At 32.2% G+C, this 24,090-nt stretch overlaps 1 protein-coding gene across 3 annotated transcripts in view; it reads left to right on the top strand.

The window, feature by feature from the left end:
- U2SURP (U2 snRNP associated SURP domain containing) overlaps positions 1–24,090 on the top strand; it is a 71,022-nt gene that overhangs the window by 28,414 nt on the left and 18,518 nt on the right. The window contains exons 5-23 of one of the 3 annotated variants that reach the window (XM_051983333.1): positions 183–297; positions 2,563–2,696; positions 3,818–3,885; positions 4,503–4,597; positions 4,689–4,724; positions 4,840–4,922; positions 5,917–6,082; positions 6,229–6,440; positions 7,417–7,460; positions 10,682–10,786; positions 12,291–12,357; positions 12,441–12,604; positions 13,203–13,365; positions 13,761–13,840; positions 15,013–15,100; positions 16,068–16,190; positions 18,608–18,764; positions 19,984–20,079; positions 20,833–20,899. In XM_051983333.1, the coding sequence (XP_051839293.1) occupies positions 183–297; positions 2,563–2,696; positions 3,818–3,885; positions 4,503–4,597; positions 4,689–4,724; positions 4,840–4,922; positions 5,917–6,082; positions 6,229–6,440; positions 7,417–7,460; positions 10,682–10,786; positions 12,291–12,357; positions 12,441–12,604; positions 13,203–13,365; positions 13,761–13,840; positions 15,013–15,100; positions 16,068–16,190; positions 18,608–18,764; positions 19,984–20,079; positions 20,833–20,899 (2,063 nt within the window). Of the gene's footprint in view, positions 1–182; positions 298–2,562; positions 2,697–3,817; positions 3,886–4,502; positions 4,598–4,688; positions 4,725–4,839; positions 4,923–5,916; positions 6,083–6,228; positions 6,441–7,416; positions 7,461–10,681; positions 10,787–12,290; positions 12,358–12,440; positions 12,605–13,202; positions 13,366–13,760; positions 13,841–15,012; positions 15,101–16,067; positions 16,191–18,607; positions 18,765–19,983; positions 20,080–20,832; positions 20,900–24,090 lie in introns of those variants that run through there. The other 2 variants (XM_051983332.1, XM_051983334.1) reach the window with 2 other exon arrangements.

Genomic DNA, 24,090 nt, shown 5'->3' with positions numbered 1-24,090 from the left:
TGCTTGGTTAGTAATTTCTGTAACTGATTAGATGTTGATGTAGAAATCATCATTTTGCTTGGTTGGGGAATGGAAGATTTCAGCTGCTAATGTGTTCCTGGATGACTTAATAGTATTTACAGTAGGAAAGTCACACATTAGACTATTAGTTATACACTAAATTGTTCAATTTGCTTATTTAGGAAGATGAGAAGGCAGCTGCTGAGATTTATGAAGAGTTCCTTGCTGCTTTTGAAGGCAGTGATGGTAATAAAGTGAAAACATTTGTGAGAGGTGGTGTAGTTAATGCTGCTAAAGGTAAGTTTGAATGTGTAGTTGTCATTCAGCAATTATAGTAGATTTTGATTAGATAGCTCAGAACTAAGGCTTGTAAAAATTGTTTCAGCTCTTGTTTTTCAACTTAAGGTCTTTATGAGTTGCCCAAGGAAAGTGAGAAGGATGTATATCTTATCCAAAGCCTTCTCATAAGTATATTCCTGGGGTGATACTTAGTCCCATGCCTTCTTGACTCCAAGCCCAACTTTCTAATCACATTGCCTCTTATTTAAAAAGATATATATATATATATATATATATATTTTTTTTTTTTTTTTTCCTGAATAAATAATTTTTCTGAAGAGTTAGAAGAGTGTTAGAATTTGGACACATCTAAAACTTTAAAAAGGAAAGGACTGCAACTTATATGATTCAGTACTTAATAGATTTGGGATTTCCCTGGTTGTTTCTGGATCTTAGTCCCTCCATGCCTTAGTAAATAGTCTTAGTAAACTGAGGTGGTTGAAGAAAGTTCATCCATCCATTGTTACTCTCAAACTTTCTCTGACTTCTCTGGACTGGTCTTCTGATGAAAAACCATACAACCTTCTTTGTCATTATGTAAAGCCTTTTAAGTTTGCTAAAACTTAGCAAAGCTTGTGTTTATAAGCATTCGAGGACCCAAGATGGTATAAATGCCTTAAAAAGAGACCAGAGGAGGACTTAATTTACAGTTTACAAAATACTTCCCTTACAACTAGTATAATCTTCTTTAGAAAGAAAATAAAAAAAAAACCTAAAAACTGACTTGCTCAGGACCACATCATCACTGATTGGTTGCAGAGGTTGGCTAGAATCCTGATGAAGAGAGAGCAAGGCTGGTTAATGAAATACAGTCTTAGCATAACTTTTCAGTTTTAGCTTTGCTTCACGTTATTCTTTGCAGTTGTGAAAAATTGAAATCCTTAAATGATCCTCAGGCTTCACTCTTACATGAATTTCAGATTTCCCTTCTGTGTTTTCTGGTAACAAAGAAAATTGACTAATTAGAATTTCCATCCACCTTCCAGTATCCTCAATTGCAGAGCTTCTTAAACTTTTTTACACTTGAAAACCCTTTTCATTTAAAAAATGACCCCAGATATGTAGATATACAAATCAAACATTAAGTGATAATAAATCATAATTTTGAGGTACTTTTCCCCCAACATTCAATTTTAGACTCACAGCTTTAAAAGATTGCTTTAATGGATTTGCTAATACTAAAAAGGAAATGGCCAAAGTATAAAAAACAAGAAAAGGAAAAAGTCACGTGATAAGCTTATTGTTTTAATACTTTTATTTATTATTTATTGATAAATAATAATATTGTTTTAATACTTTAATATTTTCAAAAGTTCTCTGTTTAATAGAGATTTAAGGTAGTTAGACTAGCAAAGTCTGAGTTCTTTAAGCTTAGTATTCAAGACCCAACATAATCAGATTTTTTTACCTTTTTCTCTTTACCTCACACTATTTTCCTTAAAGAGCTCAATGCCCTAGACATACTGGTTTATTTGTCGTTCCTAAAAACATTCAGTACTTTACTGCTTTTCTCCATGAGCTTATAAATCTCTGAAAATTGAAATTCTCTTTTTATTGAACTCAAATAATTGGTTTCCCTCATGTGTTTTCCTTGCTTTATTTCCCCTACGACACCACTCAGATTTGACCCTTTCTTTTGGGGGTAATAGGGTAGGAAGTAATACTTTTTTGGTATCTCTTGTTTACTTTCATATATATCTTTGTATTATAGTTAAATGTTTATATCTCCTATTCTTACTTAGATTGCAAATTCCTTGAAGTCAAGGATTGTCTTGACTGAGCTTCCTCCATCTCCATCTCTCTCCACCGTCAAAACCCCTAGCCATCTAACAGAGCTTTGATTATTGTATGTGCTTGTCACTGTCAGTGGAGTTGGATTTATGGTGCAATAATTATAGGTGGGAAAGCCAAGGCTTCTTAAGGTTAAGCAGTTTTATTCTTGCAGCATCAGTAGATGTGTGTGTGTATTATACACATAAAAAACATTAGTTAAACATTTCCATTTCTAAACTATCTAGATATCTTAGAAATAGAATTGTTTCAGCCAATTTTGTTGGCTTTTGGTAAGTATTCCTAACAAGCTTAACAAACTTTTTTGTCCTCTTCAGCCCACTAAAATCCCTGTCAGGCACTTAGTTCTTAACAAATATTTGTTGGTTGATTGAAAAACAGATTTGAAACTTACTATAGTAGTAAGCATTAACCCAATTTCTTAAATTATAGAAGAACATGAAACAGATGAAAAACGAGGCAAAATCTACAAGCCGTCCTCGAGATTTGCAGATCAAAAGAATGCACCAAATCAGTCCTCTAATGAAAGGCCACCATCCCTTCTTGTGATAGAAACCAAAAAACCTGTAAGTCACCCTCAGAAATCACTGACCTTTCATGTCTATAAGGATGACCTTGCTGAGACTACTTTCTGTACTTCCACTGTAAGCAGGACTTTGGTATTTTTTTGGAGGTGGTGAGTTTTGGCGTTTTCTAACCCAATAGCATTCACATTCTGGATTATAATATAATTAGTATGTGGTATGTGACCACTGGCAGGCTTTTAAGCAATGAACAGTTTTCTGCTATGACACAAGAATTTGCATTTTTCTTAATGTTTACACATTTGATACTAACCCAGTAGTTGGGGCTTCAGTTATGTTAAGAATGCTTGGTTGCAGCTTAAGATATACCTACAAATTACTGACTATATTGTATTTTCAACAAACATACCAGATGTTTTACATGTAAATGAGCATTGTGCCCTTTAAAGTCAAGTTGGGGGAAATAATGCACTTATTCTAACAGCTCCTGTTATTCATAATTGGGGGGAGGTGGAGGAATTCTTCATATGAAATATTTTTCAGATCCTATGAAACATTCTTTTGAATATATGCATGGTAGAATTTTTTTATCCTTTTGCGGGTGTATTGAGTTTTAGAAATAATTAGAAATTACCTAGAGCCAGGTCCAGTGAACAAATGGAGTGATGAAACAGTGCTTAAACCAGGGTGTGAGTGTATTCTTTTTGGTCAGAAAGATGATAGCAGGATAAAGTAATGAAACTGATTTTTATCTTCTAAACTGGCTTTGAAAGCAGTTCTAAGAGGTGATGCAAAAATATATTAAGCAGTATCTTTTGGATAAGTGTATAATCTTCCAAAATGACTTCTTTGGATCACAATACTTATTTAGATGTATGAGTTTTGGTATGTTTCTTTAAAATAGCAAAATACTTCAGGTGTATTGGGCTAAAATTTTTCTTTTACCCCATTATTTAAAAAATAATGCCAAAATTGTTTTTAGATAGATATTTAACAATATATGATAAGCTTTATTTTTTACCAGCATCATTTTATTAGTGAGCAATATTAAAAGAAATCAGTGGCCAAGAGGTAAATATGGTTTAGAAATGGTATAATTATTGAACCATTCGTTTTGTTAAACATTCCATTTTCTGAAGCATAACCTGTCATATCCTTCATAGCCACTGAAGAAAGGGGAGAAAGAAAAGAAAAAGAGCAATTTGGAACTCTTCAAAGAAGAACTAAAACAGTAAGTTTTACAGTGTGGAGAATAACTATCATAGGTATAGCAAATGGATGCTTGATACAAAGAAAGGCCCACACAATATGGCTATTAGTTGTTACCAAATATTCTGTCATTAGGATTTTTTTCTTTTAAGATTTTATGATTATATTTTGTGGGGCAGGGTTTGAAAATGAACTTATAATAAAATTCACAGTCATACCTCTTGGTAATTTCCCATATGTGGGTTGAATTAAAATGTTTTGCCTAATGTCCGGAGTCCTGTTTGCAGTGGAAAAATGTATTCCTCTTGAAGAAAAAAATAGAGGATGCAGTAAATTGTAACTTTTAATTTCCTCCCCATGCTTTAGAAATAATTTTTCTGTTTCAGAGTGGATATTAGTATAGTTGGCATAAATTGCCTTTGTACATAGCGAAAGGACTCAATTATCTCTGCTGTCTTGTATGGTAGCTGTAGTTTATAATCAAAGTTTTTTTGTTCCTCAAAGTAATAAATATGACTGCCAACATGAAAGTAATAAAAGTCACTTTATTTGAATATAGTGGGTGAATAATTTTTTTCTCATAATCAATAGGATCATAGTTTTTTACTCATTGCTAGTGATTTAAAATATTTTCAACAGAATTCAAGAAGAGCGTGATGAAAGACATAAAACAAAAGGCAGACTAAGTCGTTTTGAACCCCCTCAGTCAGATTCAGATGGCCAGCGTCGTTCTAGTAAGTAGAGTTTGTTTTAATAATTATTTTTTGTAAAATAATAATGTAATTATAAAGGTAAAGATATTTTATTTTGTTTATTTTTTCTTAGTGGACGCGCCTTCCCGAAGAAATAGATCATCTGGTGGTAATATAGTTTCTTGCTTTTTCACATGGTACAAATTCTGAACAGTGTTTTTATTCTGAAGGTTACAATCCCTTTTTTTTGTTGTTGTTGTTGTTTGTTTGTTTGTTTGTTCTAGTCCTTGATGATTATGCACCTGGCTCGCATGATGTGGGAGATCCAAGTACTACAAATTTATACCTTGGAAACATTAACCCACAGGTAATAACACATATCTGAGCTGAATATTACTCCATATTTCATTTTGGAAGAAAACCATATGAATTTTAAAATGTTAGATTGGTATCCTTTGAGGCAATTAATTTCCATACCATGAAATATCAATCTATGTAATTTTCTATAATAAACATAGGAATATTTGTGTCTTGTAATACTTAATGAATTTCGGTAAATAATAATGTCACTAATTCCCATATTCATTTATTGTATTAAATGTTGCTCTAACAAATGGACCATTAATTTGGAATTGGAAATGCTACAGCTATAGTCTATATTTTAAAATTATGTCACAATGATATCATTATAACATAATCAAATTTTACTATGACAGACTTGTTAGCATATTATTTGGCTGATTGTTTCTATCTTGTCAGACTATCTCTTATCATATAATTGACCTTGACTTTTGAATTTTAGAGAAGGAATAAGAGATATTTTTGTAAATTTTGACTTTTATAGTATGCTTGTCACTTTCCTTTTCTTTGTTGATGTTCAATTTATGAAAGGAAAAAATGAGGTTTTTCTTAGGTTCCCTTTCTAAGTGTCCTTCTTGTCTCCTTTCCACCTTAAACAATCTAAATAGTTCTTTAATTCCTAAGGTACCTCCTACAATAATGTAACTTCTTCCTCCAAAAGTTTGAAAGGAGGAAAGTAGGTTGGGATGAAGGAATAAAATACATGTGCATGAAAAGTAATTTGCATTGGGGTTTTTTCAAAATGCTTTGTCTTTTTGCTACCAAATCAGATCTGAACTGTGCAATAAATATATTGTGATGTTAACAGATTGAGAATATGATTTTTAACAGTTTTCATTAATAAAAATCCTCATAATGAAATTGTTTCAATGTCCCCTGAAGGTTCATTGTAACAGAGTATGACACTTTCAAAGTAAACTACAAATTCTATTTTTTTTTTTAAACTCATAGTATGAATTCATGCGTTTTCATTTGGATAAAAATGTATTCATCTTTTTTAGATGAATGAAGAAATGTTATGCCAGGAATTTGGGAGGTTTGGACCATTAGCCAGTGTCAAAATTATGTGGCCGAGAACAGATGAAGAAAGAGCAAGAGAAAGAAATTGCGGTTTTGTGGCCTTTATGAATAGAAGAGACGCTGAGAGAGCTTTGAAAAATCTTAATGGTAAGCAGCACAAAGCTCTCCAGAAGCTTTAGAACCTTTCACTAATGAAAATATAATTTTGAAATTTAAAACTTCAAATGCATTTTAAAATATTTGGTTTTGTTTATAAGTTAATACCTAGTAAAATTACATTTTCTTTGTTGTAGGAAAGATGATCATGTCCTTTGAAATGAAATTAGGGTGGGGCAAAGCTGTACCTATTCCACCGCATCCAATATACATTCCACCTTCTATGATGGAACACACTCTTCCTCCCCCACCCTCCGGCCTGCCTTTCAATGCTCAGCCTAGAGAGAGATTAAAGAACCCCAATGCTCCAATGTTACCTCCACCTAAAAGCAAGGAGGATTTTGAGAAGGTAATTTTAAAAATGTACATAGGGCCGCATCTAATTTGTAAATACTAAATCATATGGTAGTTTTTCTTTTCTACAATTTTATAGAATTGTGTGTACTTATCTGTTTGGTAACCCGTAAAGATACATATAGTCTGTTCCCTGCCTTAGCCCATGAAACCCCAGTATTGAAATGAGGCCTTAGGAATATCAGGCTGTATTTTTGTTACTGTCACTCCTTTAAAATCTAGTTGTACTTTTCCAATCTTCAGTTATTTTTTCTCCCTCCTTATACCCTGTTGTTTCAGGTTTATTATTTAGGTGCTAGTTTTGCAGTATTTAAATTTATTTTGTTTAAAAAAAAAAAAAAACTTCTACTTTGTAATCAGTTGGCTTAGTTTTCAATTAGAATGACCTCCTAAATAGTTGATTTGTTTAGATGGCAACTAGCTGATGTAATATTTAAAGACCAACTAGGTGTCAAAATATTTTTAGGGTATGTGTGGTTTGTTAAAGCAACTAACTGTAGTAAAAACATACTAAAGGGTGAGTATTCTTTACTTTTTTATAAACATAAAACCAACTTAATTTACTGTTATAAGAATTTGTTGGTTCTTTAATGAATTACACTTAAAATGACAGGGCTGGTTTTAAAGGCTTGGGAACAAAGTAAACTTGTACGGTCCAAGGCAAACAGTTAATGATTTCACAAATTAAAATCCTTATCTTAGACTTCTCAGTGTAGTACCGATTCCGGGCATTGATGTGCATTCTGGCAGGAATGTTCTGATTCTTGGCATTTAGTGAACATTCATGGTTCACTGAACACATCCATTTGCATATATGTAATTGCTTAGTGTATAACTTCACAGCAGTGATTGCCTGCAAAACTTATGATTAGATGTGTAGTATTTTCAATGCATATGTATATTTTTGCTTGTTACTTGTTAACAATACTCACATATTCTATGTTTATTATCTGATGTGACTTCATATACAGACTCTGTCGCAAGCCATAGTCAAAGTGGTTATCCCAACAGAAAGGTACATGTTTTTCTTTATTATTACTGATCTAAATATAGAAAATATCCCCTTCTGAATTAAAAAAGTGGTGTTGAGGAAAAGGTAATGGCTTGACTGAGCAATGGTTCCTTCCTCTTACTTATGGGGGGTATTGGGAATTTTACTAATTCATAATTTATACTTTGCAATTTTGTCACTACTTTTCTTCCTTTTTAGTATAATATCCAGAATTATAGTTTTTATAGACTAGGATATGGTTATTTTCATTTGAAAATAATGGTCAACAGTATAAAGACTAAATCTTTAATGGGATTTTGCATATTGTGGATACTATAGATTATGTTTCTACCTTATATGCTATAACTTTCTGTAATTCTCTGAATTATTGCATTTAATATGCAACTTTGGTTAAGAATAGTGTTGTAGAGTCAGATTTATTTTGTAGATCTTTAAATAATTTTTTTAAAAAATCTGATTATATTTTTGAATAGTGTGCACAGGGGAAGCAATTCTTCACTGTGAAGATAGTTTGAGTTTTTTTGTTTTTTTGTTTTTTTCACCCCTTTTTCTCTTTATAAAGATAGTGTTTAAAAGCAGAGGTATTTCTCTAGGTATGCTCTTGCTCAGTCAAGCTAAGCCTTTTCCCAAACACAGGAACACAACACTGGTTGGATAATAAATGAACACAAAAGAATACCAAATTCTCTTTGACATTGGCCTTGGTGAGCAACACCAGCTGAACTGTCTGCGGCAGCGGGGGACCAGGAAAACATCATGGGATGGATTGGGAAAGTATACAGTTTTTGACCAGACATTGGTACGATCGACTCCAATAAATGTGGTTTTATTATAACTGAGAGACATTTTTGTTTTTTTTGTTGCCCAGAGTAAGATAATTGACATTTTTAAATAATGCACTTAAACTATCATCTTTTTGTACTACACTGTTTTCATTCTGTTGTAAAACAGTCCCTTTTTTATAAATAATAATAACAAGTTTTTTAAAAACAAAAACACAATTTTTAGGGCAAGGAGTTTGAGTAAAATTGTTTTAATAAGAACAAATTTAGGCTAGTGCCAGAAGAAGCTAATTGTTAGATTTAGGGCATTTTTCAAAAGTCATATTACCTAAATTATTGAAAGCTATTTAAAATTTTTTTTATCATGATTGTTTAGCTATTTATCAGAGTTTCAAGCCTATTTAAAACTGTAGTTTTTCATGCTATTTAGCACTCAAAGAGAGAGGTCTTTTTGCTTTTTGCAGCATTCCAAAAAGCTTATGGAAAGGAGTATCTTTGTGTATGGCTTAGTTTATTTCTTTTTTTAAAAAATCTGGTTGAGTGTAGTTTTGATGTAAAAGTCTCAAGACTTTTTAACCCTCTAGTTTAAAATTAACAAACCAGTTTCCACTTAGGATACTGGATTTGCCATTGTTAATCTTTAAAAGTTAGTTTTTAAAAATTTAATCTACATGAGTTTCCTGGATGTATAGAATATATTTGAACATTTGATCATGGGAATCACATTTCCCGTATCTTTAATATGACTGTCACTAGCAAGACTTTAGAAATTGAATGATAATTTAATTATCATTTCCTCTACTTTGTCCCAAAGAATACCATTAACTATATGAATACGGAGAATATTCTCAATACTTGAATTTAGAACTACATGTTCTTTTAGGATTCTTGTTCTTGTAAAGAAGTAAATACTTCTGTGCAGAAAAGTAACTTCTAGGCTAGGTTATCCACCTAAGGGATGCTTTGGTCATTTCTTTTAATTATGAAAGTCAAAATCTTAATAGTGGCAGTTAAAAATCTAGTTAATCCTTTTCCTAGATTTAAATCTTTTATAGATTAGTTTTTTCTTTTAGTCTTAAATTAATTTTTTTTTCATTTTTGTAGATATTTTAGTGTCCAGTTAAGTAGGTTTGTTTGAGAAATGTGACAAAGTAAGCAATACAATTTTATCTCTTGGTGAATATAATTATGTACTCCTAAGCAGGGTAATGATATAAAGACATATTAATTGATATTTTCTAAAATAATCATACATTTAAAAATATATGTTGTAGCAGATATGAGAACACATTGTTTTGGCAGTGCTAATAGGGTAAATAAATTATATCTGTGCAGCATACCAAGAGCCAATATCCTTTTGCTTTTTCCAATTAGTATTGGTTAATATTTTGGCCAGGAGACAGCTGAATTCATTTTATCTAACTTTTAATCTCTATATGTAAAAATCATATCTGACAATTTTAGCACTCACTGTCAGATTCTCAAGAAATAAAATTGTTCTTCAAACTTGGCTTAACAGACTTAGAGGCAAAAGGACTGCTGCAGTACTTTGAAATTTAAACAGATACTGCATCATCAGATTTATATAACCTGGGAAAAGCTTTTTATATTATTCTCCTTCTGGCAATATTTTGAGCAGAGTGGGGAATGGTCTTCATAAGTAAGACTTTATTACCCATAAAACTTTTTTGAACTTGGAAGCCTCTAGTCTACAAACTGGAGAATTTTTTCATTTATTTCAAAAATATTTGTTATTTGTATTGTTGACCAAAGGGATGTTGCCTCTTTAAAGGTCAGATTCAATAAAAATTCCATCTAGTTTGTATGTACCAGAAAAGTGTATGTTCAGCTCTACAGTGGTTTGTAGAGCTTATATATATATATATACATAAAATTTCTGTAGCATGGAAATTAAATGGACTTTTTATTAAATCTGGCCATTTTTACCTGATAGTTTGAAATTTAATAAATTGTAGCCATATATGATAGTATCTACATACAAAGTGACAAAAGTAACTCAATTGCTTTTTGCATTATCTGATATTAGTTTAGTAATACTTTCTTGTAAAACTAGTAAGATAGCCTGTAAGTTTTCAGTTTCCAATTTTTATATATGATCAATACTCCTCCTTTTTAGTCCCTGATTCATAGTAACTTTTTGAGTTAAGTTTTGAAAATTAGGAGTGACATTTCAGAAAATTTACTCTTTAATATTATCAGGATGTGTTGTGGTTTCCCTCCCCTCCCCTTACCATGCCCTTCCCTTTTCCCCATAATGGAAAGCATTAACATTTACTCCAAATTACTTTTACCTGGTATAAAATTCTGTATTAGTCAGCAAAAATAATCGTTTCCTGCACAATTAAAGTAACTTAGGTGAAGTATAGTTTTATATAGTGGTAGGTCTGAATCCATTTTTCTTTAACTGTGTTGTTGTTATAGGAATTTGCTCGCACTGATACATCGAATGATAGAGTTTGTTGTACGTGAAGGACCAATGTTTGAAGCCATGATTATGAATAGAGAAATCAACAATCCTATGTTCAGGTATGTACATATGTGTTACCATCATGTTTGGCTGTTTAATCTTTGAAATTTAAGTTTCAAACATATATTTTTAAAATAGGAAAAGGGAGATTTCAATAGATAGGAGAATAAGATATATTTGCTATTTTTGTGTTTGGTACAAATAAGTGAATTAAGCAGATTGATCATGTCACAACTAAATGATAAAACTTGAGAGTTTCTATCATGTGGCTGTTGTTTTGACTCAGAGCTGGGGTTCTTGACTTTTATTGTATTACTGATCCATCTGCTGATCTAAGAGGTTTATTTGTATCTCTGAATATTTGCAAATGTATAAAACAAAATCATAGGAACTAATTACACTGAAATATAATTACCAGAATAAATAAAATTCACATACTCCTGGTAAAGAACCTTAGATTTAGCAATGCGTTATGATAGGATAAATACCTCTGACTTGGTTTTTAAAAGGAGGGAACAAAATAGTGAATCCTCTCCTTCAGAGGAGAAGAAAAATTGGCAAGTATTTCTTGGGAAGCAGTGTGGTTTACTTGAAAGAATGTTGGCTATGAGTCCTAGCACTCTCTTACTACTTGTGTGGCCTTGGTCAATGTTGGTGACATATTGGAAATTAGTTTCATCATGTAAAAGGAGAGTAGAATTAAATAATCCCTCAGCACTCTTCTGGCTTCCTATTCGTAATCCTATAACTCTTTGATTCCTATAAATAAAAAAATTTTTTTTTTTTTTGCTTCATGCAAAAGATACATGCAAAGATAATTTTCAGCATTCATTTTTGTGAAATTTTTGAGTTCCATATTTTTTCTCCTTCCCCAAGACAGCAGTCTGGCATAGGTTATCCATGTACAATCCTTTTAAACATTTCCATATTTTTTCATGTCGTACAAGAAAAATCGGATCAAAAAGGGAAAAAAACATGAGGAAACAAACAAAAAATATGAAAATAGTATGCTTTGATTCAAGTCTCCACAGTTCTCTCTCTGGATGCAATTGGCATTTTCCATCCCAAGTCTATTGGAATTGTTTTGGATCACTGCATTGCTGAAAAGAGCTAACTCTTGTCATATTTGATCACATATAATCATGCAGTTACTCTGTACAATTAAACTGAATTTTTAAAGATCACACTTAAATGGATAACAGTGGCCAGATAAGGGGATTACATGTTGCTGAGATGCTTTCAATAGCTTGATTTATTCTATCAGATTTAGTTTAAAGTGAATGTTTGAGAATAGGGTGATTTTTTTTTTTTATGGCTAAATTAAAAGTTATTCCTCTGGGAAGAATGCATTTATGTGTATGATGACTGTGTCAGTTGATGGTAAGATAATAAAATCAGACCAGAGGGAGAAGATTATTTCTTTGGCCTTTCAGTATTAGGTCTTATTTATGCGATCTTTTCATTTTCAATAAACGAAATTTCTCTGAGTTGCACAAACATTCATTTGGAAAAAATAGTCAAATCATTCAGAAATATAAACTGCATTTGTTGGGGTTTTTTTAGGTTTTTGTTTGAAAACCAGACTCCAGCCCATGTTTACTATAGATGGAAGCTTTATTCAATTCTACAGGCAAGTAGAACCAATTTTTGCTTTAGATTTGATTATATGTAAAGGTAGGTATTTAATTGTCCTATAATTTTGCTGATTTTTAGGGAGATGCTCCAACTAAGTGGAGAACAGAAGATTTTCGTATGTTCAAAAATGGATCTTTTTGGAGGCCACCACCATTAAATCCATACCTACATGGGATGTCCGAAGAGCAAGAAACTGAAGCTTTTGTTGAGGAACCTAGCAAGAAAGGAGCACTTAAAGAAGAGTAAGCTTCTCTCCCTCTCTCCTTTTCAGTCTTGGAACATTTCTGCCACCCCAAGCAAGAATATTGTTACCTTAAAAAAATTGTAGTATTTTAATTTGAGGCTCCAGGAAAAAAGAACAAAAATAACTACCCATTACTTCACCTCCGCCCCTCTACCCAACTAAGAACTAAGTAATGCTTGCCATTGGCCTCTACTGCCTCATCATTTCAGTATATATTTTTTTTGAGTATACTACAGCTCCATAGGAAAGAGTATGGGTTTTAATAAAATGCTTTTATTTAGGAAATACATTTATCAGGTAATACCATTCTTTACATTTTTATTAGAACTTGTATTGTGGAGGTGTTAAAATACTTAGGTGATGAAATATGAGATGATGCCATCCAAGTAACTTTTTAGTGCTTACAAGTATGACTAAATTATATGAAAGTATTTGACATTTGGAATTCAAGGAAATGATCATTTATTAATTACCTCCTATGAGCCAAGCATTGTGTTAAGGGATGTAAAGAGAAGAAAAAACAATCCCAACCCTCATGAATTTTGTACCCCAATGGTATCCATAGTATTTACAATTTGTAAAAAATATTATTTCAGGCAGAGAGATAAATTGGAAGAAATCTTACGTGGATTAACGCCTCGGAAAAATGATATTGGTGATGCAATGGTTTTCTGTCTTAATAATGCTGAAGCTGCTGAAGAAATAGTGGATTGTATTACTGAGTCCCTCTCCATCTTGAAAACACCGCTGCCTAAAAAGGTATGTAGATATTTTTCTTAAGTCTTCCTAGCTCTTTATTAAATGAAGTATTTTGTGATTGAAGAGGTTATGTTTTGCTCTTTGAATTTATTTTTCCTAAGAAAACCATTTGAAGTTTTCCATACTTATAAAAATTACAAATGGGGAGTTTTTAATCTTTGACATTTTTGATTCGAAAACCATATTCTTTGAAATTTAGACATATTTGCATTTCTGCTAAAGAAATAATTCTGGTAAGTATGTTTTTATGTTGATGACATGTTACTTGAAGGTAAGCATGGTTATCTTTATTATTCCTTGTCACTGTATCATGGAAGAAGCATCATGTCATGTTCTAGATTTGTTGTTGGCTTTATGGTCATAATTGTGCTTCATTTTTATTATTTATTTTATAGATTGCCAGATTATATTTGGTTTCTGATGTATTATATAACTCTTCAGCAAAAGTTGCCAATGCTTCATATTATAGAAAATTGTAAGTATAGTATTTTATAACTGTAACTATAAAATAAAAGATATGAACTTAATTCAATTGGGGCTTTACAAAAGGTATATTTTACATAACCAAAAAAAATTTAAACCCCAATCCATGCTAAAAATAATTAAAATTTCATAAATATGGAATTGGAAACATTTAGGGCATTATTTTGGAAAATACCATTGCTCTGGCACTTATTCTGGATTTAATTGGTCGTAATATTTCCTAGTCTGTAAGGCTTCTAGACCTTTAAGACTTAAGACCTTTGTAATCATACGTTACAATTAAATAAGTCTTTTAGATTTTAGTTTTGTGACTTCTATTTTCCTTATTGGTGGGATTTTAGGATTGGGAGCTTATACTAAACAGCTGATCTTCTGGTCCAATCACCTGATTTTACTCATAAGGAAACTTCAGACTGAGACTGGGCTATCTAGAATTCCTTTAGCCCCAAATCCACTGTCCTCTCATTATTCCACTCTTTTAATCTCCTTTTCCCACCAAATCAGATAGGCAGGTTTCAGAAATATTTTCCTATTTTTCTTATGAAAATGAAACTTTTCTGTTTTTTAAAATTTAGGCTAATTATGTTCTTTTTAAAATTGTCTGGGAACATTGCTTCCTTGGGACTGAAACAGTGCTTAGTTACTGATTTTAATTCACTTTCTTGAATTGAAGAATTGAGATGTGCTTGTAAAATTCTGCGATATAGTAGAAAGAACACTGAAATAAAAATCAAAATATTTGTATCTAGATCTGAATTTTCAACTTTCTGAACTCTGTGACTTTCAGCCGATAATTTTAACTCTCTTAAGTCTCAGTTTCTTTATTTGTAAAATGGGAATAATAAAGAATTGTTTGCAGTTGTGTTCTGGAAGAGCATGTTTCACTGAATCATTTGACTTGAATAGTGGGAATCAAAGTAACGTCTGTGCAAAGGCTTCATAAGCTAAAATATGGTATTAAGGAGATGATACTTTGGCAGAAATTAAAAATATTACTAGTCTTGTAAAGTTACACAATTGTTGCTTTTATATTTTAACAACTAATTCTTGGATTTTAAGTATTTAAAAACAGGGGTGAGTATTCATTAACAAGGATGGAGAAACGATTGTGTTTTATGATAGTTTACGTTAAGAGTTTAAAAAAATATATTATTTGAATTACAGTTTTGAAACAAAATTATGTCAGATATTTTCGGACCTCAATGCCACCTACCGTACAATTCAAGGCCACTTACAATCCGAAAACTTCAAGGTATGTTTTATATTTCATTGCATTTTTTAAAGTTTCATCTGTTTTGATAAAATGTTTAAAAACCAAACATCTCATAATATCTTTATTTTTAGCATTCTTATGCCATTTTTTTGTAGCAAAAAATAAAAGTACATTCATTGCCTAACGGCCTATTCTTAAATGTTTGTTTCTTGACCTAATTATCTTGAGCAAAAAAACTATATCCTATACCATTACATATCCCAGACATTCATTAAATTTTACTAATTTTAATTTAGTAAAATTTGTCACTGTAGCGTAGTACAGTGGTATAAGGGTGGAGATACAAAGCTGACTAAACCAGTTGTTATGTAAAAGAAATAAAATGAGTGGGAGTAGGAATTAGGAAAATATAGGTTCATATCTTACCTCTAGATACTCTATAGATACTTATTAGGTTGTATAACCCAGGCAAGTCACTAACCTCTTTTTCTTATCTGTAAAATGGAGATAATATCAGCCACTTATCTGACAGCATTATGAAAAATCAGAGTAAACAGACTTGCAAACCTTAAAGTTCTATAAAGCTGCTAATGATGAGATATGATGTCCTTCAATTATACATGAAAGCTTTAAGGAAAAGGCAGTTTTTAATGCTTCATAGAAAATAACATCTTTAAGAAAATTTGTTGACAGGAAATTACTTGGGATCTTGTTTAGTGGTGATCTTAGGAGATCCATATTGACAGAATTTATCATATTTCCACTTTTAGTAAAATGATTCTTTTTTTTTTTTTTTAATAGCTTTTTATTTACAAGTTATATACATGGGTAATTTTATAGCATTGATGATTGCCAAACCTTTTGTTCCACTTTTTCCCCTCCATTGAAGTGATTCTTAATGAAATAAACTTTGCCAGACTTCTCTCCTTTTGATACTTAAATACCAGCTTATTTTTTTTATTTTCTTGACAACTGACTAATGGTTTCCTTTTGTTGTTTTTTTAAGCAACGAGTAATGACCTGCTTCAGAGCATGGGAAGATTGGGCAATTTATCCAGAACCATTTTTGATCAAATTACAAAATATATTTTTGGGACTTGTAAATATTATTGAAGAAAAAGAAACAGAGGTAGGTATCATCAGTTGTCTTTCTTTTGGGAAATAGGATAAATTGTAGAGTAATACAAGTAATAGAGGTTGCAAAGGGATGGTCAATTAAGTAATAATGTTAAAATAAAAGCTTTTCACACTGGACTTCTTTGATTCATACTATTTCCTCATGGCTTCTTTGAAGTGGGGGATGTGTATGTCTGTGATCTTATAGTCATAAAGTACATCTCACAGATTTTACAGCTTTTCTGGTGTGTTAGTGTGCTCACTGTGGCAGTAAATAAATAGCCGGAGGAAGAGACTGACTTGGCTAAGATAAAAGTGACAAAGCTAGAATTAACCAGAGGCAAGTAAGGAGTTAATGGATAAACAAGTCAGAGGTTAACTTGTATCTCTTCAGCCTATGAGGATGGCAGAAGGCAACAAGGAAACAGTTCAGTTAATCCTGTTTTATCAGAAAGAAAAGAGTAGTCCTTCCTTCATTCCTTAGTCATCTCCAGAGAAGCCGCCTTATCCCAACTATTTCTGGGACCTAACCATGTTCTCCTAATACTCTCTGACTCATAATTAGAAGAATAGAAGTCTGATCAAATAGATTGGAGCAGGTTTGTAGTTTTAACTTTGTCTAATTTGAAAGAAATCACAAAAGGATGGTTTTTAAGATAACTGTTCTTGTTTTTATTTGTGCAAAGTGTGTGTTTTACATAAAACTTCACAGTCATAATTTTAGCCTTGGGAACAACCCTGGAGCTCATATAGTGGCAGCAGTAGGAATGATTGAAAGTAGCTAATAATTTGAAATAGTGAATACATTGACCTCATTAATCATTCATCTAATAGGCATTTAAAACTAAGGTTCTAGGCACTGTTAAATATGTGAACGTTTTTAATATAGCCATGAAACATAGGCATGTAAAAAGATAGCATTTTTTTTTCCATTCAGCAAGTATTTATTGAATGTTCACAGTAAAAATAATGCATGCTTTAATAGAGGGGAAAAATAAAATGTGCTCTTTTCCTTAATCAATTTCTTCTCCCACTGTTAATTCATTTTTTAAAAAAAATTTTATTTTATTTTATTTAATAATTACTTTATATTGACAGAATCCATGCCAGGGTAATTTTTTTACAACATTATCCCTTGCACTCGTTTCTGTTCCGATTTTTCCCCTCCCTCCCTCCATCCCCTCCCCTAGATGGCAAGCAGTCTTATATATGTTAGATATGTTGCAGTATATCCTAGATACAATATATGTTTGCAGAATTGAACAGTTCTCTTGTTGCACAGGGAGAATTGGATTCAGAAGGTAAAAATAACCCGGGAAGAAAAACAAAAATGCAGATAGTTCACATTCATTTCCCAGTGTTCTTTCTTTGGGTGTAGCTGCTTCTGTCCATCATTTATCAATTGAAACTCAGTTAGGTCTCTTTGTCAAAGAAATCCACTTCCATCAGAATACATCTTCAAACAGTATGGTTGTTGAGGTATATAATGATCTCCTGGTTCTGCTCATTTCACTTAGCATCGGTTCCTGTAAGTCTCTCCAAGCCTCTCTGTATTCATCCTGCTGGTCATTTCTTACAGAACAATAATATTCCATAACATTCATATACCACAATTTACCCAGCCATTCTCCAATTGATGGGCATCCATTCATTTTCCAGTTTCTAGCCACCACAAACAGGGCTGCCACAAACATTTTGGCACATATAGGTCCCGAAAAGATAGCATGTTAATATAGTTCTTTATTATGAAGCCCTAGGTACCAAATAACTGGTACATATAAGAAGTACTTCAGGGAAAGGAATGCTTAGTTGGACCTTGAAGAATAAAAACAATTCATTTGCTTTTGGTGGGGTAGCACTTAAATTTAACAATGAGGTTAATACCATGTTATTTGTGAATGCATATGTTGCTGTAATAATCAAGGCTATACATACTTAAACTGATGAATTTAGAATTTGAACAGCATTATAATTGACTTTAATTGAGCAAAACAAGCTCTAACTAAACATGTTTTAATGAGACCATCTATAACATTTTCTCTGAAAAATAATTATCAATTCAGGTTTAAAATTATGCACAAAAAAATTTGCTGTGCCTTTTTTTTCCTGTTCATTTTGTCAGTAGGGTAAATCGTATTTCTGAATACTCTTTATCAGTTGATTCAACAAATATTTATTAATTACCTACTGCATGCATAATACTGTATTAATCCCTGGAGATAAAAAAAAAAGAAAGAAAATGAGTATTCACCCTCAGGAGGATGCATTTTAGTGAAATAATAAACCATAGACCTATCCTAAATGGTGGGAGTTATCATCAATATCTCAATAGATTTGTACTAACTTTTTAATGATCTTGGGAAAGAGGTAAATGCCTAAACAGCAGCTCATAAGAAATACAGGAAGATATTAATCTATGTGTTTCTATAGGAAGTACCAGATGATCTCGATGGTGCTCCCATTGAGGAGGAGCTTGATGGTGCGCCCTTGGAAGATGTGGATGGAATTCCTATTGATGCCACTCCCATTGATGATCTTGATGGAGTCCCCATAAAATCACTTGATGATGATCTTGATGGTGTGCCTTGTAAGTTGGTTTTTGTGTGGTGAGAAGAAAACAGATCATGTAAAATTTTAAAAGGCTTTATTTTTAATTCTTTTAGATGAAAATAATGAAAAATGACCCATGGAATTTTGTGGTGAAAATGTTTTTATTTTATATGGATTTATGTTTGTTTCTTTTTTTAAAGCATGTATATTGAGAAGTAAATGAATTAGAGGAATTAAAAGTGGATGTGGGGGGGAAGGATGTACATTTTATTCTGAGAGGAAATTGTGGCTTGTTGAGTGTTGAGTGAGCGGACCTGCTGCCTGGGTGGACAAATGGGAAATGCAGGATTTAGACCCAGGAGGAGAGGTCCCCCAGTCCAGCTTTCCTGTTTGGTAGGGAGGGATCTTAGGCCCTTGTAAGATGCAGAACAGGTGGCTGGAGAGGGATTCAGACCTTGTTCCTCCTCTTCCCTCTTGGAAAAAGTACTGAATTCTTAAATAGTTTGTATATTGTATGCCTCTGAGGCATGCGTGCTTGTGTCTCCCCATCCCAGTCTAATAATTAAGTCCTGGTCTTCATATTTCTCATGACTGGGTAGCATCTGACACACACTCCTCTTTCCTGGAGATTCTCTGGTCTCTGGATCTTTGTGACCTTAGGTCTCATATAGTGTCTGACTATTGCTGAGCCTTCAGTTTTGCAAATAATTTTTACATATATTTTCTCATGTGATTACCTTCCAACACAAGTTTTCAATAATAGCTTCCATTTATATAGTACTTACTATGTTCCAGGCATTCAATACTAAATATTTTACAATTATTATCTCATGGGGGTTTCATAACAAGGTCAGTGTGATGATTGTTCTCTTTTTTATAGTTTAGGAAATGCAAGACAAATGAGATTAATTAGCTTGCCTTGCAAATGACCTTGCCCTAGGACAAACACCTACTAAATATCTGAGGCCAGATTGAAATTCAGGTCTTATGACTCTAGGCCTGAGCTCTGCTCACTTTGCCGATGGATGTTATTTCATTCTCTGTTTGTACATGACGAAATTGTCCACTAAGTCACTAGAGTTGGTGGGGATGGAGAATATTTTCAGAAATGAATGTTTTTATCAGAATAAAACACCAATAAATCATGATATAAAAAGTTTTTTAAAAAATTAATGAGCAGTTATAGATACTTTTTTTTAATTATTATTATTCTCAGTTAGCTTCTCACCTAATAGTATGGTTCTTTGCCTTAACAGTGGATACCTCTGAAGACTCAAAAAAGAACGAGCCCATTTTTAAAGTGGCCCCATCCAAATGGGAAGCTGTAGATGAATCGGAATTGGAAGCACAGGGTAAGCAGGATGCTAATTACTTGTTAAGCTTTTTTCCCCAAGTAAATAATATCTAGCATTTATGACACATTTTACAGATGTCATCTTATTGTGCATGGGAAAGGGTAGAGGCAGCTCCTATTCTGTTTATGTAGCAGATGTTTAGAATCAGAAACATCACAGGACCAGTGAAGTTCCAAGTAGACCAGTAAATTCTCCCTCTCTAATTTTAGGTCCTTGTTTAGGGTTCTTGTGTAACATAATTGGAATGAAAACTCAGAGAACACAGTCACAGGACATGGGAGACGATTTCAAATTCATTCTTGCCTCTAGGAATTAGAAAGTTGGAGGAAATGAGCCTTCTGCTCTTGATGACGTATCTCCTGATTCCTATCCTTCGATTCATTTTGTGAATGTCTCAAGCCTAGGATGGTCTTACGATACATACATATAGGTGTGAAAAAAAGTGCTTATAGTGTATCCACAGGAATATTTGGAGTTTCTGATCAAACAAGCAATCTTCAATACAAGCATGAGAATATTAGTCACTTAGTTAATTCAGATAGAAATGCAATGTAAGTTTGAATAAAGAAATAAACTTACATATTCCCATGAGGAATGGAATGCATGTAACACAAAGAAATGGCTGTTAATACCATACAGATAAAAACTTGTGTAATGCAAACCACCAGCTCTAAATCTGGAACTCAGCTATGCTTCTGCAATAATGCTAATTTACCTTATGGAATTACATCCTTTTTTTCCTTTATTCAGCGGTAACAACATCTAAGTGGGAGTTATTTGACCAGCATGAAGAATCAGAAGAAGAAGAAAATCAAAAGTAAGAATCTAGGATCTTAATGTGTTCAGTTTCTGGTGTGGCTGCCCTTTTTTTCATCAAGGGGTGTGCTCGAAAGAATAGTGAAGGAGGGGGAAAAACTGGCAAGGGGATCAGGTTCAGAGCCTCAATTATTTTCCCAACACATGAGGAGCTTTTGGCTTCTAGTTTTAGTGCTTCTCATTTCAATGAGCTTTTTAGTTCTGTGGTGTATTTGTTTTCTCACATCAAGTTATGAATCTCACTTTATAGTTAAATATGTTAATTGATCAGTGGCATTTCTTTCAGATCTCTGTTATCAAATATTGAATTGGGCTCCATGGAAAGTGATTTTTAAAGAGGTAGAAGGAATAGTAGTATTATTCTCCATGTTATATGGGACACATTCTGAAAACAGGACCTAGAGAAACACTACATGTAAACATGCACTCAAATGTATACATTTAAATACTTCATAAGGTTTTCAAGAAAATTATTAGAAATAACACTTTTCACATATCAGCTCTGTGGCAGTATAACCCAAAACAGCAAGTTATATGGCCTAAAGGAGGATTATGAAATGCAGATTACTAAAATTTCATATCCAAGAGACAAATATAAAAAATACTTAAAGCTAGGAGGACTGGAAGCATTAAATGGCATGAAAATATTATAATTTTACTTTGAAATAAAGATCTCTATTTTAAAATGGAAAACTTTTTTTAATGAGATCTTGAACAAGAGTCAGTCAAATTGAAATATGAATGTGTGCATTGCAGTTTGGAAGTATGGAGAAATACGAAAAAGGAATATCAATGTTGTTTGGGGTTTTTTAGGAAATGTGGTAATAGTTACTTTTGTGAAAATCAAATTTTGCATGATTAGAATTTTCTTCTTATGAGAGATGATTTTTCTAAAATTATGACTATAGCAATGCTGATCAAAATAACCAACTACATGGAATAACATTCCTAGAATAAGGATATGCTCTTGACAGATAAATTTTTTATCATAAGCATGCTGACACATTTGCGTGGTAGATTTTTGTGTTTTTTTTTTTTTTTTAAAAGCGGGAGAGACGCTTTTATTTAATGTTGTTTTGTAAAACATGAAACTAATATCCATCAAGTCATTTTGATGTATATATAATTTTGTTATTCTGAACCATTAACCTAGTTAATGTGTTTGAGTGTTGAAACAATTTTAAATTGATGAGTAAGATGAGATTTTAGTGACTTTTTTTTTTGATAAGAAATCAAAATCACATTTATTTTAAAATTTAATAATTAGAAAAATAATTGTGATTATGAAACTGGATTTGAAGATAATGACACCAAAAAGTTAAATGAACAATATTTTAAAATATTTTTTGAATCATCCTAATCTTTTCTAAAGCCTTTCTTTAAAATATACAATTTCTTTAAAAAAATATAATTCCTTATTCAATTCAGATGAAAAGGGTTCAGGGATTTCTTATAGGCCAATTTAAGTTGAAAGGGCCTGGTAAAATAAATATTTGAAGATAACTTCCTGGAGGATGAAAGACAGGAATTTTTATTATCTTTTTGTTTTCCTGTTGTATTTAGTATTCTCAATAAATTGCGCTTGAATTTCTTTGTGTGCTACACTACTGCACTCTAGTGGCTGAAGCTAGAATGGTATTTTAATAATTGGAGATAGGGTAATAGTTACTGTAGCACTGAGAAAGAAACTTAATTGTACATGGAAAGTTGGAACTTTACATTTAAAATTTATTTGCGTTGTATTATATACCTATTGTTTTGGAACTAAGTGAATTTGAGCCTCAACAATGCTTCAAAAATAGAAAAGTAAGATTACAATAGAACTAGTAAACAGTATTGTTGCTAGTATGAACTTTATAGGCTTTAAAAAATCAAAACATTCCTAAAATCACTTATAAACTGTTTGGAGTTTATATTCCATATACATAATCATTATTAACTTCTAAAATTCATTTAAAATAACTATAAAATCAGTAGAGTTTTTTTGCTTTTTGGGAGGGGAAAAAAGTCTTAACTTCTACTGCCATCTTCTTCCCTCTTTGGTAGTGTATGGAAGGGAATAGTATGAAAAAGTGTGGAGCCAACTCTTGTGTGGGGGCCTATTTAGACCTTTTCCTAAGGGAGATTATTTTGTTGGGAAAGTATGAAGGATGGAATTTTTAGGGGAAACTGGAGTCAGGGACTTAACTAAGGAGGCTTTTAATGTAATCCAGTTGAGATGTGATGAAAGCCTGAAATAGTGATGTTGTAGTGTTAAAGAGAAGGCAGATATGGGAGGGAGATTGTGAAGGTAGAATTTGAAAGAACTTGGCAGCTGATTTGGATATTATGGGGAATAAGGTGAGGGAGCTTGAAGAGTGAAACGTGATTCAGGTTTCAAACCTGTGTGACTAGCTGTGTGTAAACTTTGTAAAGTAGGTTGGAAATATTTTGTGTATAAAGGTATGGGTACTTTTTGTGCTCAAAAAAATAATTTACCTGGCCACCTACCCTTTTAGGATGCAAACTCTGGATTATAAAATAGGATAGATAAGGTTTCTTTATTACTGCTTTGACATTAATTGATGCTTACTTTAGGTTATAGTTTATTTTCAAAGTTGTTTTTTTAAAGCATATTAATCTTTTGGAAAGTATTAAGTATTTCTTTTGGTGACTATTCTTGCCTTTTTGTGTATCTTCAACACTAAACACAGTGCTGCTGGTACATAATAAATGCTTGTTAAGTTGACTCAAATAAGTATATATTAAAGGAATTGTACCTGTTCATAATAAAGACTAGACTAGTAATATGTTTCTTGATCCCTTATTCCATTTGGCCACTATCTGTAGACTCCACGGCTATCACCAAAAGACTGATTATTTAAGGCAGTGATGAGGATAATAACTTTCTAGAGATACAAGTAATATTGATAGTTTGTGTAGATCAACATTTTGTATGCAATGATTTTTGGAAATTTAATATTATTGCTGTAACTTATAGATTATGTGAAAATTAATGTTTATAAATTCCCAATGAACAATTAATGTACAAAGAACATTTGGATACATTATCCATTTGATTCAGTAGTTTTGCAAAGAATATAGGGGAGGGTTACACAACAAAACAAAAGCAATATGTGATGAAATGTGATTTTTGTTACTTATTGGATTCAAAACTTTTTTCAGAAAACTTTTCATAGAGAACATCTGAAG

This window comes from Antechinus flavipes, chromosome 3 (genome assembly GCF_016432865.1).
Source record: "Antechinus flavipes isolate AdamAnt ecotype Samford, QLD, Australia chromosome 3, AdamAnt_v2, whole genome shotgun sequence".
Lineage (NCBI taxonomy): Eukaryota > Metazoa > Chordata > Mammalia > Dasyuromorphia > Dasyuridae > Antechinus > Antechinus flavipes.
Note: the sequence above shows the minus strand (reverse complement) of the source record. Positions and strands in the feature narration are given on the sequence as shown.